Source organism: Aspergillus mulundensis (assembly GCF_003369625.1).
Source record: "Aspergillus mulundensis strain DSM 5745 chromosome Unknown scaffold_5, whole genome shotgun sequence".
NCBI lineage: Eukaryota > Fungi > Ascomycota > Eurotiomycetes > Eurotiales > Aspergillaceae > Aspergillus > Aspergillus mulundensis.
In genome coordinates this window covers 2,494,680-2,509,486 of record NW_020797893.1, presented here as the reverse complement: position 1 = coordinate 2,509,486, position 14,807 = coordinate 2,494,680, and the positions used below count along the sequence as shown (strand labels likewise).

Sequence of the window (14,807 nt, the reverse complement as noted above, 5' to 3'; positions counted from 1 at the left end):
GAAGGGAGGGAGAACTGAGATCGTTGAGAGATGCCAGAGAGAGGATCGAGAAGACATACCCTTGGAGACAGGAGCGTAGACGGGAGACATTTTGATTGGATTGGGGGTTTGCGTGAGCAAAAGATTGTATCTGCGATCGTAGAGGATGATAGCGGATGGAGAGAAAAAGAAGCAGGACTAGGGGAGGGAGAAGGGGATATTTATGTCTTTCTTGCTGGCCTCCATCAAACGTTCATCCTGGCCCCGTACGTGCGCAGGATAGGGGACTGGAGACTGCATCGAGAACGCTGAGTGTCTGAGACTCAATGCATTCAGCCTTCACGATCCACATTCATGGTGGAGAGATGAAAGACGCGAGAAGGCAAGAACAATCGCTCAGGCACACGTGTCTTGGCCGCGTGGTATTCTTCTCGAGGGCCTGAATGCAGGCAATGATGACTGGGGCCGGTGGCGCGTCTCAACGGCTTGATATTGTTCTTCCGGAAGAAGCCAATGGTATAGACAAGACGAAACTGCCTCAATGGGATTGCAATAGGGTCGGCGTTGATTCTTGCTGTGTCGAGGGTGCGTTCCTGAGACGGGCCATAATAGCGTCTATCCACGTGCGGGTTGGCTATGGCAGGATTGAAACTCTGTAGGTACGAGGGCGATACGAGGACAAAGGCAGGACTCGACCAGAAGGCTTGTAGAGGCAGAGACGAACTCGGACAGGACGAGAAGGAACGAGAGAGAAGAACTGCAGGACACAATAGTGAGGTTGGATTGGCCAATCAGAGCACACGAACTACAGATTGTTCTCGGACAACAATATCAAGCTTTCCACAAGAATAAACAAAAACAAGAAACCAGCCACAAGTCTTAGATAACAAAGAGATTGGAACTGCAACACACTAGTAACCGGCTAGGTGTAGAGCGGTTCGGTCAGATCGTTAAGCGTCAACCCGGATTCAGCCACGTCCTCCTCACACAGGAACATCAGCGGCATCTCCACCAGCGTGCCCTTCACCTGGCTGAGCAGTTCTTTGACGCGATTTACGCCCTCGGGCCCTGGGAACTTCTCAGAAACTACGTGTCCGTACTTGTACGCCGCAGGGGGGCCATCGATCTTCTCGCCAAAGGCCTGCTTGTCTGCGTTCTTGAAATAATAGCCGTAGAACTCCTTGTACGAGCCCCAGTTGCGGACGGTATCGTCAGGAACAGAGTGGAAGACTTCGCGGTAGACTTCGGTATTCGTGTGGGCGCGCGTGTTCCACATGCTGAGCAGCGTGTCCGCCAAAGGATCCGCCACAATTTGGCTTTCAGGGGACTCAAAGTCAAAGTGGAGCTGGTCGTTGACATGCTCGTAATTCTGCGGAGGCAGCAGGCCCAGATGCTTACGGAACAGATGGCGGCGCAGCGAGGAGGCGAATCGAGAGGCTGTCCACTGTTGACCATTCATCTTGGACGGAACAGGAGTCCTATCTTCAATGATTACGGCGATCTCGGAATCGTGGTCGCCCAGTTGAGACCGGTCGTTGATATTGGCGGACCCGCAGATAACCACGCGGTCGTCGGCAATCATGACCTACTTTGTTAGATAAAGAAGAAAGCGAGGATCCGCGGACTTACCTTGGAGTGGACGTATAGTTCCTCCGTGACAAATGCATCAATCTCTGCTTCGCTTGGTCCATCCCAGGGGATGCTTCGAAGATCTGGCCCGTTGAGCATGTAGCACGAGCTGACCGTGTTCCACTGCCCCCCAGATTTAGAAGCGACAGGAGCTGAGGGATAGGACTGATAGGCAGCGGATGTGTCAAAGGCCGGGCGATGTTCAGGTCCGAATCCGCCAGTCTGGGGAGCCGCTTTGGGGACGGTATACCGGAGACGGTCATAGTTGCGGAGGTTGTAGAACCGGATGTATTCCATTGGGTTATACCCCTCCTTTGCGATCAGCTCCATGATACTGTTTCCTCCGCGGTTAATCGAGTTGTACTGGAACTCCATGATTGCACGAGTTCCCAGGGCAGCTTCGTCACCTAGGTCTCCAGCGAAGCACGGAACGCTCGGGATGACAACGACGATCTTGTACTTTTGACCTGCACGGGCAGCCCGGAGGATACGCTCAACGATGGCAGCACCGATCTTGTTGCCCACTGGCTTCTGTTTGTCACCCGTTGCTGTGATGAAGAACTGATTCTCGATGTACACAAAGTGTTCGCTGTGGCGGATAATCTCGCAGTACGCATCCGCAATCGAATGCTCGGTGGGCGTGCCGTTACTCCATTTACCGCAGCTACGAACGATCTGGCAAGACATGTTACCGCGCTGCTGGGGTCGTCCTAGAGCACCGCTGGTGAAACGGTCCTGGTACTGATGAATCTGACCAGCCAGCTCACCACGAAGCGAATCGAAGTTGTCTCGGAATCGACGAGGCACAAAGCTGGAAGTAGATCCATGACCCGGCTTGCCGCCAGACGCCCTCTCGCGGTCGCCCCTGTCCTCGCTATAGTCCTCCGAGAAGCCACGAGTGCTGGAGTGTTGGTTTTCTTGTCCAGCCTGAGTAGGGGGAGGTGGGAAGTATGGCGATTGAGCTTGTCCAGGGCCCTGGTTTGGAGGCGGTCCAGGGGGAGGAGGCGGGAATGATTGACCAGAATACGGGGACTGAGCCTGCTGCGGAGTTCCATATTGCGACTGCTGGCCATGGCCGGGTTGGTATGAAGTCTGCTGTTGATTCCAGCTCGGTTGAGGGCTTGTCGGAGGCAGCTCACTGGTACCCTGAGCCGGCGAATACGACTGGCCGGGATGATAAGGTTGGTAGCCTGTTTGTTGCTGGGACCAGTTGGGCTGAGGTGACTGAGTTGCAGGCTGAGGGGTGCCGGTGTTTGACTGCTGCTGATTCCAGGTAGGTTGGGGCGATTGAGTAGGCTGCGACGTAGCGGAATACTGTTGCTGGCCAGGTTGATGCTGGCTTGGCTGGTACTGAGGCTGCTGAGTATTGCCCGGCTGCTGAGAATACTGCTGACCATGCTGATAGGGCACTTGCTGATGAGAACCCTGCTGTCCCTGGGACTGATGGCCACTGGATGAGCCTGGGTGTCCATAGATCGCCAGCTTCGAGAACCTCGAGTCATTACGTGACTGGTACTTGATATCGTATAGGAAGTTCCAACGCTCGACAAACATGCGACGGATATCCTCCACGGCCGGTCCATGGAAACTGACTGCGACGTCAGACCAACCCATGCGGGAAGTTTGCGTCCGGTCAAGCTTGTTCTGATCGGGATGCGCAACGTCGGTGAAATCGAGGACGCGGGCGTTGTTGTAGTCCTGACCAGGGAAGACAATGTCGGCGGGGTTGTCGTGGATGTCAGCAAGGGCATGCTGGTGAGTGTCCCAGCGGCCGTAGCACATGTCTAGTCCACCCATGAAAGCAACTGTCCCGTCGACTATGCAGAGCTTTTCGTGGTGAGCCCAGTAGAGGATGGTGCCCTCGTGGATACCGTAGATGCCCTTCATAGCATCGACGGACATCTTCCCTAGCTTCAGTGCATCCAGGGAGAGGTTCTGGAGCGATGAGCTGATTGAAGCTGCCAGACCTTGTCCGTCTGGGAGGTGGTCGGGGTGGCGGAAGACGGCAATGTTGGGATGAAGGGCTTCAAGGTGGTGTTTCGTGTGGGCCGAAGACACTGTATTCATTAGCGTGGCTCTGTTACTGGCGGCTGGGTGACATACGAGTCAACGCTTGAGTGACCTCTTTGTATACAATGATGTTGACTTTCACTCCGCGCTGGGCTGCAGCCTGTAGCAATCGATCCAGTCGGTACTGTTCGTTCTTCGCCGGAGGCCGTCTAAGGTAGAGTTCTGGAGACAGCCACCCTAATACACCGTCAGCTCCCCCCGGGACATGTTTCGCGATTACGTACAGTCCAGAATCCAAACAGACTCCCTGGCGGTCTCCAGGGCCTTGGAGACCGCATAGAAATACGAGCACCCATCGACATACCAGTGGACCTCATTGCCCTGACGCTCGGGCGCGAAACTGCCGAACCGATTCTGCGACTGCGACTGCGACTGTGGTTTTCCATACTGCGCATACCCTTGCGGGTCGATGGCCGTCCCTAACCGCTGGGCGACTTCGCCGCCGAGGTCCGCAACAACTCCCTGGAGTTTCCCGAACAGACCGGACGTTTTGTCTTGCTTCGGCGGTTTGCCGGAACTCTGATTCGGGCCCGTTTGGTCATGGCCGGGGCTATTGTACGACGGATAGCTCTGCCCGCCCTGCGAGATAATCAGCCGTTGTATACCGTAACTTCCGTGATCTGTGGAACGTACACTATAACCGCCTTGGCTATAGCTCTGAGACGATTGGTTTTGGTTCCCGGGTGCTTGGCCACCCTGAGAGCCTTGATGTGATTTGTATTTAGTCTTCAACATGTTGAACGTGTCTCCCACCAGACTCCTGGAGTTTTCTTCGCCAGCACCCTCAGGGTCCTGGCCTTGATATCGGCCATAGGCCAGGTGGTCTTGGTTATAGGACATGGCGCCGCGATGATTGGATAAGAATGGGCAATGGGCGAAACCAAGAAGACAAAAAGAGCGAAAATGTCAGACGGCGAGGGATGAGCGCCTCTTATAGCCGTGGATAAAAATACCGCGACGTCAAAAAGACAGAAGCAGCTCGCCGAGGGGATGAGGGGAAGAGGTCGGTCAGCTCCCCTTATTCGACGCCCACTGCCCCGCCATCCGTCTTAGCAGCTCGAGGGATCCATATCACCTAGGCCAGATGCCAACAGCAGCCCAACGGGACATGTCGGGGCCTTTGGCCAATCCAGTTTCTCATGGGTGTCCTTGATACGGGTGTCCGCTGACGGTTCTGGCATCTTTCGAATCGGCACCATATCACTGTTGATGTATCGCAAGTTCCTCTATACGGAGTACGTGGCAGCCTAACGAGCTGAGCAACCAAGCCACACTCCATGAAACGCTAGTCAGCCGTCTTGACTATGTTTGGCAAGTGTCGTCGGGATGCGAATCGTGGTGGGGCAATTGTGGCTGAGCAACAGAGGCCTTCAATCTTCATGCTGAGAGACCACAGACACTGCGTCATCACTAGGCGAGGCGTCGATAATAATAATGCGGCTGAGATATGCGTCGCCGTACTCCGTATGTATCGAAGAATCCCACCTCTTTGAGCTGCGCAACCTGAGTATCCTTTGGTCGTATGGCGAGTCAATTTGTCCTAGCAACGGCTGTACCCTTTGGAAAGTCTGGGGCATAGAGTTATCACCGGAACATAGGTCAATGGAAAGCCAGACCGAGAAGAAACGGAAACGGAGAGTAGGTATGGACCATGCACACGGGGCGTTAACCGTTGGCGGAGATTTCCATGGCGTGTAGGTACAGAAATGCATACTTAGGTAAGCATGCATAAAGTGGAGAAGCCTTGCACAAGGACACACAATGCCCTCTTTTCCGGAGTAACGAGTTCTCCTTGCTCTCCTCGCAACCAGTATAAGAAATGTCTCATGTATCAGCTAGCCTCCCAGCAAGTGTCCGACTTTATCCAGACAGAGGGCTCACTCAAAAAGAGACTCTAGAAGAAACAAAGGGCTGGAGACAATTTGTATCTGTAAAGCTAGCCCCGTCTTTCAAGATGATGCCGGCTAACAACCTCTCCAGGAACAATGGGTAGAAGCCGAAGATATCTTGAGTCAGAGATACAACCTCATGGCGAGACGTCAATCTCTCACCTGTCCCTTTCGAATTTCATACTCATGCCGAGCGCAGTCTTATCATAACCACGCAACAACAAACCCAACCCGGCCTCAGCAATTCTATCTCAGGAACCCTAGAGGTCAAAAACTCCGGGGATCACCCCTTCAGCTTCTAACAAGCCGGCGAGGGCCCAGACCCTCAGATCCCTACCTTCATCACCCTTATCAAGATCAACGTCACGAAAACAGTCCTCATGACAACCATAAAGAAGAGCGCGATCTTCCACTCTCTGTAATAAACCTCCTCTCAACCCTCTTCTTAACACAGCAGGTTTCCGGGTCGCGGCCATGACTCGCTCTGACAATGCGCTGTTCACATCAGAATACAACAGCATCTGGTATATTCTCGACGCACGGAGTCTCGCAACGGGGCTGCTCAATGTCCTCCAGTTCAAAGCGAACGGGAAGATCGCGCACGCGACCCATCGGCGCCCCTTCAACCTAACCCAGATCATAGTCTTCGATATCGGGAACGGGTGGCCATTGAAGGAGCTCATTGACCCTGGGATCAGTGGGTGTGCGCATCAGAATCAGCCGTATGTCCTCTCTCATATTCCCTATCAAGCTCGATGCAGTATTGCGAAGCCTCCTATATTGTTGTCACTAATCGATGCGCAGGATGGACCTGGATGTCCCCATCCTCGATATTCTGCAAGGAGTCAAGGACCGAGGAGAGTTCATGTATGTCGGGTGGGGGGATAGAGAGATGTGGGCGAGGGAGATTGAGCGGGCGGCCCCTGGGTATCTGCAATTGGAAAGCGAAAGCAGAGAAGGGTAGTTTGACCTTAAAGGTATTGCTGAGCTTGAGTAGGTAGTGCAGGCAGCATACGCGGCCCTATCTACCTGCAGGGTGCATGGTGCAGGAGGGCCAGTGTCCTCCTGCTATTCCTTACGGAGTAAGCTTTTTCGAACAGGCAAGTTAGCTGCCTGTATCTATACCACAGGTGCAGCATAGCCGCCGCTGATATCATCGCGCATATTATTGCCCAGTGCCCACTGGGCTAACGCGAACGCGGACCAAAAAACCTCGGGGTCGGGGATAAGCTCGGTCTTCCGACATCTCGGACTCGGACTCGGCCTAACAAGCAAAGGATATATTGCTTACCCCCCATCCCAGTCATCCTCCTCATTTTCTCTTCTGACACCATCAGAACCAAGCTCAACTCATTAAGTCATCCAAAATGCATCCCTCCTACACCAACGCTCCCCACGCCGCCTTCAGCCCCTCCTTCACGGGCCCCGGCCGTCGCTACGGCTATCGCCACAACCTCAACTATATGCGCAGCGTGGGCTTCGGGCCTCGCCGTGCCGGAATCGGCGGACTACTCAAGGTCGCTCTTGTTGGAACGGGCGTCTACTTTGTTTGCAAGAAGATTTACCAGTAAGTGTTCGATGTACCTGTCTTATTTGGAGTTGTTTGACATTGTTCTGACTGTCGTGACATATAGTGCCGGAGCCCAGAGCAGTCGTGGCCAGGCGTCGCAATGAACACCCATGCTCAAGTTCTATGTCGAGCATACAGTTGTTGAGGAATCTGTATAATGTCTGGGTGGGAGCTTGTGATTCCCGATCAACAAGCCCGGGGATTAAGGTGTTTAATCTTGCTGATTTCCATTTTGTTTCGTTGGTTTTGGTGCATGGGCACTGGTTCAATATTAATGCTCGATATCCTGTACTCATATTAAAAATATATACCCCCACTTCAATGAAATGGCATCCTTTCGGATGATGAAAGGCTTCTAGATTAGCTCTGATTTGCAGACATATCTATATGCTAGAATCAAACCTCGGAGCTCTTTGCGTCGCGCGTGTCCTAAGCACTATAAGCATGATAGAGTCCGCGATCCCAGATTTGCTCAGACTTTAATATCTATCATCTTCATCTCATGTTTCTACCCACAGAGTTGAGGCTATACCGCTTCAAGACTTCCATCACCGTCAATTTGAACAACGTATCAGCCAGATGCTTCCCCAAGCACCTTCCGCCAGCCGCCCAACCCTGAAACCCCCGAACCGCATGAGCCCATAGCGACGTTTAGTGGCCGGTATGTCCCGCAACCGCTCCAGGCGAAACTCATCACCGTCTGTGCCTCAGGTCTCCGGGTTTGCGTTCAGGCGTTTGGCGTCTATCAACAGGGCATCGTGCGGGAACTTGATATCCGCCATTCTCTTTAGAGACAGCTGTGCACTCGGGGAGCGAGAATGCTATTTTAGGGTCTATGCCAGCTAGCTGTCCGCCACGAATTGGTTGACAAGAGGGGGAAGAGGGCAGGAATACTTACCGAAGCCGGTGACAAGTCTCATGCTTTCCATGATAGCGAAGTTCAGAGGCGTTCCTGCATTCGAAAGATATTTCCAGCTATTCTTATCGGGCTTGGATTCGGAGTCGGAGGTATGGATGCAAGGCTGCTTCTGTTCTTGAATCTCTTCCGGAGATTCTGTTGAAACGCTGCGTTTGCAGCGAAATGATTTCGTCTAGGGTGTGCAGGAACTGCATCAAAGGTCAATCCTTCATCCACCAAGGGCGTGTTTCGAGATTCCCTATCTCATACCTCATCTATTGTCAGTTCATTCTTTTCAACGCCGACGCCACGGTATATTCTCTCGGCAGGGCACGCCGCTGATGCCATCCCTAGGTACAAGCCCTCCTCACCAAGACTAACAATGAAACCTACCATAACTCACCTCGCGAGCAGACTGAATAACACTGAGATTGAAGTGCTTCCACTTGGATTGGAATAGTTCCATACGCTCTCCAGCCGCTTAAGTCAGGAGCCTAGCTTGGATGTCAGGCGTTTATTGGCAATAACCTCATGCAAAATCGCTTCGTGGAGAACATTCAGTTCGAGTAAGGCATTTCAGAGAAAGAGTGCCTAGAGGGTGAGATTAATATGTATTGACGGTCATTATACACTTAATGACTGAGCCAAGAGGGCTGTATCATAGCAAAACAAATACCTAAAGAACCGAAAGAGGGTTCTATCAACGCCCAGTACGCCATCAAGGTTCCCAAGATGTATGCATATATATATATATATATATATATATATCTTTACCTGCTGCTCTGAACCCAAGCGTAACTCTTTCTTCAGCCAATCGAGAAAAATCAAAAGGGGAAATCCATTCATCCTTTCGCCAAAACACTCTTGCCACCCACCAACTTGGCCACAAAGGCCAGGAACCCACCAAAAATCATAACCGTCGCACTGAAGATCTGCACCTGCAGGAAGCCACCGTACTCGTTGAGCAGCGCGCCGTTGATCGGCGGGCCGATGAGCGTGGCAACCGACATAACCGCCATGCCCATGCCAATGTACGTGCCGATTTCCTGAGGGTGGCCTGCACAGTTGGCGATACAAGCTGGTGTAATACCGATGATACCACCGGAAAAGAAGCCGTACAGGACTGCAAAGACGATGATCGTTGCGTTGGTTGTCATTCGGACCCAGCAGTACGTGATGATTGCGGTAATGATGCTCACTGTACCGAGCATGTTGTACGGGCCGATTTTGTCGGCGATGACGCCAGGGACAAGCCGGCCGAAGAAGGAGGCTGCGTTTTGGATGGCGATCAGGTAGAAGGAAAGGCTCGTGCTCATGCCGTGGGATTGCCCGTATAGCGGGAGGTAGAAGAATGGGGTGAAGATGCCGACGTTGAGGAAGAAGATCGCTGTGAGTGTCGCGACGTACTGCATCTTCTCGAAGGCCTCGAGCTTGAGCAATCGTTGTTTTTTGGGCGGAAGGCGCGCGCGGATGCCGATGACGGAAAAGGACATGACGCCCAGCATGATGAAGCCGACGATGCGGACAGCCCATGCAAAGCCCAGCGAGGAGTAGAACATTTGCTCCAGTGCGATGGGGAAAATAACACCGCCGAGGGAGGACCCGGCAATGGTGATGCCCATTGCGGCTGCGCGCTTTTTCTGAAAATATTGGGCCGTGGACGAGAGGGCTGGAGATAAAGACAGGCCCATGCTAATCCCGCCGAGGATACCTTGGGCTAAGAAGAATTGGTAGAATTTCGTGCAAAGGCTGGTCATCATCACGCTGAATATGACGAATACGGCTGGCCCCCAGATGACCTTCACATCGATTAGCAATTGATTCTCCTGACAAGGGACATGGCCCGCTTACTTTCGATCCATAGCGATCAAATAAGGGACCACCAATAAGACCTGATCCGAAGAGAAAGAAGGTCTGTACAGATCCAATCCAAGCAATTTCCGAAGCACTATAGTTGCTCAACTGATGGGTAATGTAATAATCTTGGTAGACACTAGAAACTGGTTAGCACAGTGTCTCATGCGAAACAGCGGGACCAGACAAACCCAAAAGCGTTGACATATCCAAAAGTACAGAACAGCACACCACCAGCTCCCAGAGCCACCATCCAGGCTCGTGCTCCGCCGTCTGGAAATGGCGCGGACACGGGATCCTTATGGGGTTGGGAGATGGACTCTTCCTTAGAACTCTCCCGGATAGACGACATGATGTTGTCTCAGAGCCTTGCGCAGGTGAATTACTCAAATCAAGTGCTCCATTATTGCGAGATTTTGGAGACAGTTTTGATTTATAGAACTCCTCCCATCAGTGATGGAAGGCCACACTTCGGTCTAGCCGAGGCCGAGGCCGGGGCCGAGGATTGAGACCGAGATATCATTTACCTCCTCGGTCCTCGCAAAACCCCGAGCCCTGAGTCCAAGCCCTGATATTCCGTCCCCAATTTTCAGGGAGGCTTGACGCATGAGCCAGGACGTTAAATAGGCCATTAATCCGAGTCCCGCCAGGCTAGTTCCTTCTCCAACTCTGAGAAGGATCTGGCCTGCAGACAAGTGATATAATCTGACCTTCGGCGAGCTCCTGAAAAGCCATTTGGAGACACGATGCCGATGATGAATATTGAGGGAGTCGTCAACTTTGGGGCTGAACTACTGTCGACCATTAGTATCATCCCCTTCACCCCCTCTGTCTTTCCCGTTATTTTAACATAAATATGGCCACACATCTTCGGGGAAGTGCAATTTAGATAGAAATGCTGTGAATAGACGAAGGCGAAAGCAAAGATAGTGATGATATCAAAATTCAATGCTGCACAGTATGAACTCAAGGTCTCGGTAACTGGGGCGATCACAAATAAGGACTGTTGGGACCGTTGATACCCTGAAAGCACAAAAGGCTGGCAAGGTCGAGATCAAAGGCTGGGTCCTATTCGGAGATTAAAAAATATCCAAAAATTCTTCCACGGGAAGGCCTACCACAGGCTGAAAGCCAAATTCAGCGAGAGTCGGATCAGGCAAACCTAGGGTGTTTTCAACGGCTGTGCCATTTGGCATTCCCGGAATCGTGCTCCCGGTCAAACCAGCCGTACTTGATTGCAACAATGCATAGCACTCTTGCAACCCGCTTTTTACGGTTTCATATACTACTCGTTTGACGCATTGGTTGGATTCCATAGCTCGGATCTGTGCTAGTATCGCTGCTAGGAAGTTATATCTTTTCAAGCTGGGACTGCCAAACGAGATGATTTGCAGCAGCTGATTGAGAATGTGTTCCAGAGTTCGGATGATAGGAGTTCGAGCCACTTTCGCGATTTCATCTTCGGGACCCAGTAAAGATTCCACTGAGGATTCTTCTTCTAACTGAGTGACAACCTCAAGGCCAAGAACCGATATAATATCCAGTCCCAAAGGGCCCTTGAAGCTGCCTGTAGCAACAAGCGTCATTCTTGAAAAGTCGTCCAATGGATTGGACGGAAGATCCAGGTTGTAGGCATATGATGCAATGGCCATTGCAGACTCAAGGGAGACTTTGCGGGAGTAGTAGAATCGGGGGTCCTTTCGAGCCTGGACAGTGAATGGTGCATGAAGAGCCAGAATGTATCTGCGCAGCTCCATATCGAGAAATTGCTTGTGGAAGTCGGTTGGGCCGGTTCCTTGACGATGCAGTGACGCCGTACAAGATTGGGCAAAATTTGTCAACCTGCGGCAAGCCAGTCTCATATCCGCGCTGAACTTCAAAGCCCGTTGGTATGACTTCTCGCCAAGGCTAGAGATAAGCTGTATCACTTCCATTCGAAGTTTAACTGACTCTTGAAGCAATGACAGGAAAGATGCATCTGTCCACTGTTCACTAGGTTTCGAAGAAGGGATTTGGCTTGTATTGGGATTGATATCATGATCATCAAGGTTGAATGGCGGTCGCGTGCCGAACTCCAGTGGTAGGCGACAAGGAAGACCTGACTCCAAAGATGATTGGAGGGCCAATTCGAGTACGGTGGCCCAGAGGCGAACTCGCATCTCGCACTCATAAGGGGATAAGTTGGGGAACTTGGAAGGATCGATATGAAGACCCAATCGCATTGCCATCTCGACGAGCGAATTCGCGGAGAGCACATGTGATGTTCCCAGGCCACTAACCTTCCGCGCTGTTAGCAACAGGCAGAATACTTGCAATCCTTCCAAGCTGGCTGTTGTTTCTGCCGATGGGCCTGTAAGCCACCACTGAGCCGCATACACCCATTTCTGCTTAAGATGTGTGAACTGATTATTGATCCCGTTGATGTTATCCTCATGGAAAGCAGTACCGATAGTAAGGATGAGGATTAATTTCATTAGAAAGGATGTGGGAGACAGCTGCGGCTCCGTCCAGAACATTGTATAACCTTCCCAGAAAACCGGTATATGCACCACGCGATATATTAACTCGAAAGTTCGAAGGTAGCCTTGAACAAGCTCGTCGCACACTGCCTTTGGTGGAATGGTGCTACGGAGATCGGGAACAGGCTCGTCCACTGTCACGGACCGGTGGGACTTGATGGATTTTCGAAGGCCTCTACATTCCTTGACCACCTTCGTAAGATCTGCCTTCAGCTCTTTGAAAGAGGCCTCCGATTCTCTGCCACTTAAAGATTCGACAACCTGGAGCTGTAACTCGTTCAGTTCCCGCATAAGCAAATCGGAAAGGGAGTGCCATACTTTGTCAACCTTGTGGATCCAATGGGTAGGACCAAGAAGCTTCGTCTTGCCGGCTGCCACATGAAGGCGCCGTGGTATATCCTTAACTGTCAAATAACCATTTTCATGCGTTTGGTCGCCGGGCTTTTGCGTTGCGCCAAGCTTTCGTTCGATGCTTTGTGTTTTCTCGGTCAGATCGTGCAACGCCTGTTCCAGCCGTCGATCATCCCAAGGCGGCTGAGAGTTCTTCGTCAAAGCGGTTAATCGATCTTCAAGAGACTGTAGTCGATACCGAATATCCCGCAGAGGTATTTCCACTTTAGATTGGAGATCGGTGTCTCCGATGTCAGTCGGGGTTAAGGGGTTCGGTGGTCTTGGATTGAAGGCCGCAGTAACTGGACGCTGCGCCGTGCCCGGAGTAGTGATCTCAATGCCATTGGAATTTGGAGACGGGCTTTTATCCCGGTAAGAGCAGTGGAGATCGGATCGTGCGCGTGTACAAGGGCCACATGGAACGTTGCGGTCGCAGCGGACCTTTCGCTGGCGGCATTGTTCGCACGACTGGGCTGGCCGTCTGCGCTTCCGGGGTCCGTCCTCCCCGGCCATAGCGAGCCACTGTGTGGTAGTGTATTTTCAATCGAATTAAGTTAGGAGAGCAGAAGCAAAATGTTCTGTAAACCATTGAGCATCACGGTCACACATGTCAGAGCGATCACCGAACTTTGGCCGGTGTTTTGTAGACGTCAACTTCGGTCTTCGGCGTATTCGGTGAAGAAATGCCGGGTTATCTCCGCCCCGCGGCGCCCGCGCCCCCGGGGCCCCGGCCGACCACGTCCATGCCGTATTAGGACTAGCGCAGCGCGTATTATGTTTCCCATACAGCTGGAGGAAGATAAACTCCCTATTATCCAGGATCCATGAACAGATCAATCGCGGGTGATGGGAAACCCAATTCAAATGGGACTTGAAGTATATAAGTTGATATTGCCCTTGGTGAGGGCTCGTCTTCCTCGCGCTTCTAGAGCACCCCGAAAATGCAAGACCAATTAGAAACCATGCGCTCTTGGCGAAACACCTCTAGGTATACGCCATCGATTATGTGGGCTACGTGATGGTGTCTGCACACCATCTGGTATTCCCTAGAAGGCTATTCAGAGAGCTCCATTCCCAATGATGTCGGTTGGTTGCGGGATTGAGAGATACGGCCTGCAGTTGGACAGCGACGGCTCATGTGTGCCCCTTGACAACTATTGTCTCGATGCTGGCTCGTTTGGTGACTATTATAGGGCAGTGGACTGCATACCCTCGGCTTCAGATCGTTAGTTTTCCTGCTCTGTTATTTCTGGAGAAGAGGGGTTAGTCAAGCAAAAAATAAATCACCAGAGCTGTTATCTTGAACCCCTCATAGGCGGGGAACTACCCCGCACATACAAAATTGGAGAAGCGATAACGTCACACACCTATATAAAACCGCATCTCCCCTCTTGAATTCTCTAAAGGAATTAGCCATCCCACTCTCTAAAGAAAACCATCGCAATCATGTCTCTCGCAACCCTTGACGTATGGAGCCCGAAGCATCTCATTGCCTGTTAATATCTAACAATGAGGGTCTAGACCACCCAACACCCCAACCTCCCCGCTTCCTCAGCGACCCTCTTTTCCGCGAAAGCGACCAAGGCCCTCTCCTTCGAGCAGATCGGCCAACACATCGGACGCAACGAGGTTGCCACCGCCGCGATTTTCTACGGACAGGCGAAAGCGTCCCCCGAAGACATTGAGAAGCTGTCCTCCCTCCTTGACATCGACCATGAGACGCTGAAGGCGCAGCTCTCCGGCTTCCCTGACCGCGGGCGCTCGGTTGAAATGCCACCCAAGGAGCCTCTGATCTACCGTCTCTACGAGATTGTGCAGAACTACGGTTACGCGTATAAGGCTGTGCTGAACGAGAAGTTTGGCGATGGAATCATGAGTGCGATTTCGTTTTCGACGAAGGTCGAGAAGGAGACGGATGAGCAGGGGAACAACTGGGCTGTTATTACGCTAAGGGGCAAATGGCTACCCTTCTCTAGATTTTAGATTGAGGTTTGAGTGGAATATGCATG

General features: G+C 52.1%; 5 protein-coding genes across 5 annotated transcripts; 2 read left to right on the top strand and 3 right to left on the bottom strand.

The window, feature by feature from the left end:
* Positions 1 to 901: 901 nt before the first annotated feature.
* pld2 (putative phospholipase D (PLD)) lies at positions 902 to 4,518 on the bottom strand (the record flags this gene model as incomplete). Its single annotated transcript, XM_026748118.1, has 5 exons — positions 902 to 1,564; positions 1,609 to 3,665; positions 3,712 to 3,855; positions 3,903 to 4,257; positions 4,312 to 4,518. 5 exons carry the CDS (start codon positions 4,516 to 4,518, stop codon positions 902 to 904), a joined length of 3,426 nt encoding a protein of 1,141 aa, XP_026603950.1.
* Positions 4,519 to 6,934: 2,416 nt separating this feature from the next.
* DSM5745_06101 (uncharacterized protein) lies at positions 6,935 to 7,241 on the top strand (the record flags this gene model as incomplete). Its single annotated transcript, XM_026748117.1, has 2 exons — positions 6,935 to 7,134; positions 7,202 to 7,241. 2 exons carry the CDS (start codon positions 6,935 to 6,937, stop codon positions 7,239 to 7,241), a joined length of 240 nt encoding a protein of 79 aa, XP_026603949.1.
* A 1,636-nt stretch (positions 7,242 to 8,877) lies between these two features.
* DSM5745_06100 (MCT family MFS transporter) lies at positions 8,878 to 10,241 on the bottom strand (the record flags this gene model as incomplete). The annotated part of the gene is made up of 3 exons (XM_026748116.1): positions 8,878 to 9,834; positions 9,887 to 10,028; positions 10,081 to 10,241. The coding sequence occupies 3 exons, from the start codon at positions 10,239 to 10,241 to the stop codon at positions 8,878 to 8,880; spliced, it is 1,260 nt and encodes a 419-aa protein (XP_026603948.1).
* A 727-nt stretch (positions 10,242 to 10,968) lies between these two features.
* Positions 10,969 to 13,311, bottom strand: DSM5745_06099 (C6 zinc finger protein; the record flags this gene model as incomplete). Its single annotated transcript, XM_026748115.1, has 1 exon — positions 10,969 to 13,311. One exon carries the CDS (start codon positions 13,309 to 13,311, stop codon positions 10,969 to 10,971), a length of 2,343 nt encoding a protein of 780 aa, XP_026603947.1.
* A 933-nt stretch (positions 13,312 to 14,244) lies between these two features.
* Positions 14,245 to 14,781, top strand: cyn1 (putative cyanate hydratase; the record flags this gene model as incomplete). The annotated part of the gene is made up of 2 exons (XM_026748114.1): positions 14,245 to 14,265; positions 14,320 to 14,781. 2 exons carry the CDS (start codon positions 14,245 to 14,247, stop codon positions 14,779 to 14,781), a joined length of 483 nt encoding a protein of 160 aa, XP_026603946.1.
* Positions 14,782 to 14,807: the final 26 nt, after the last annotated feature.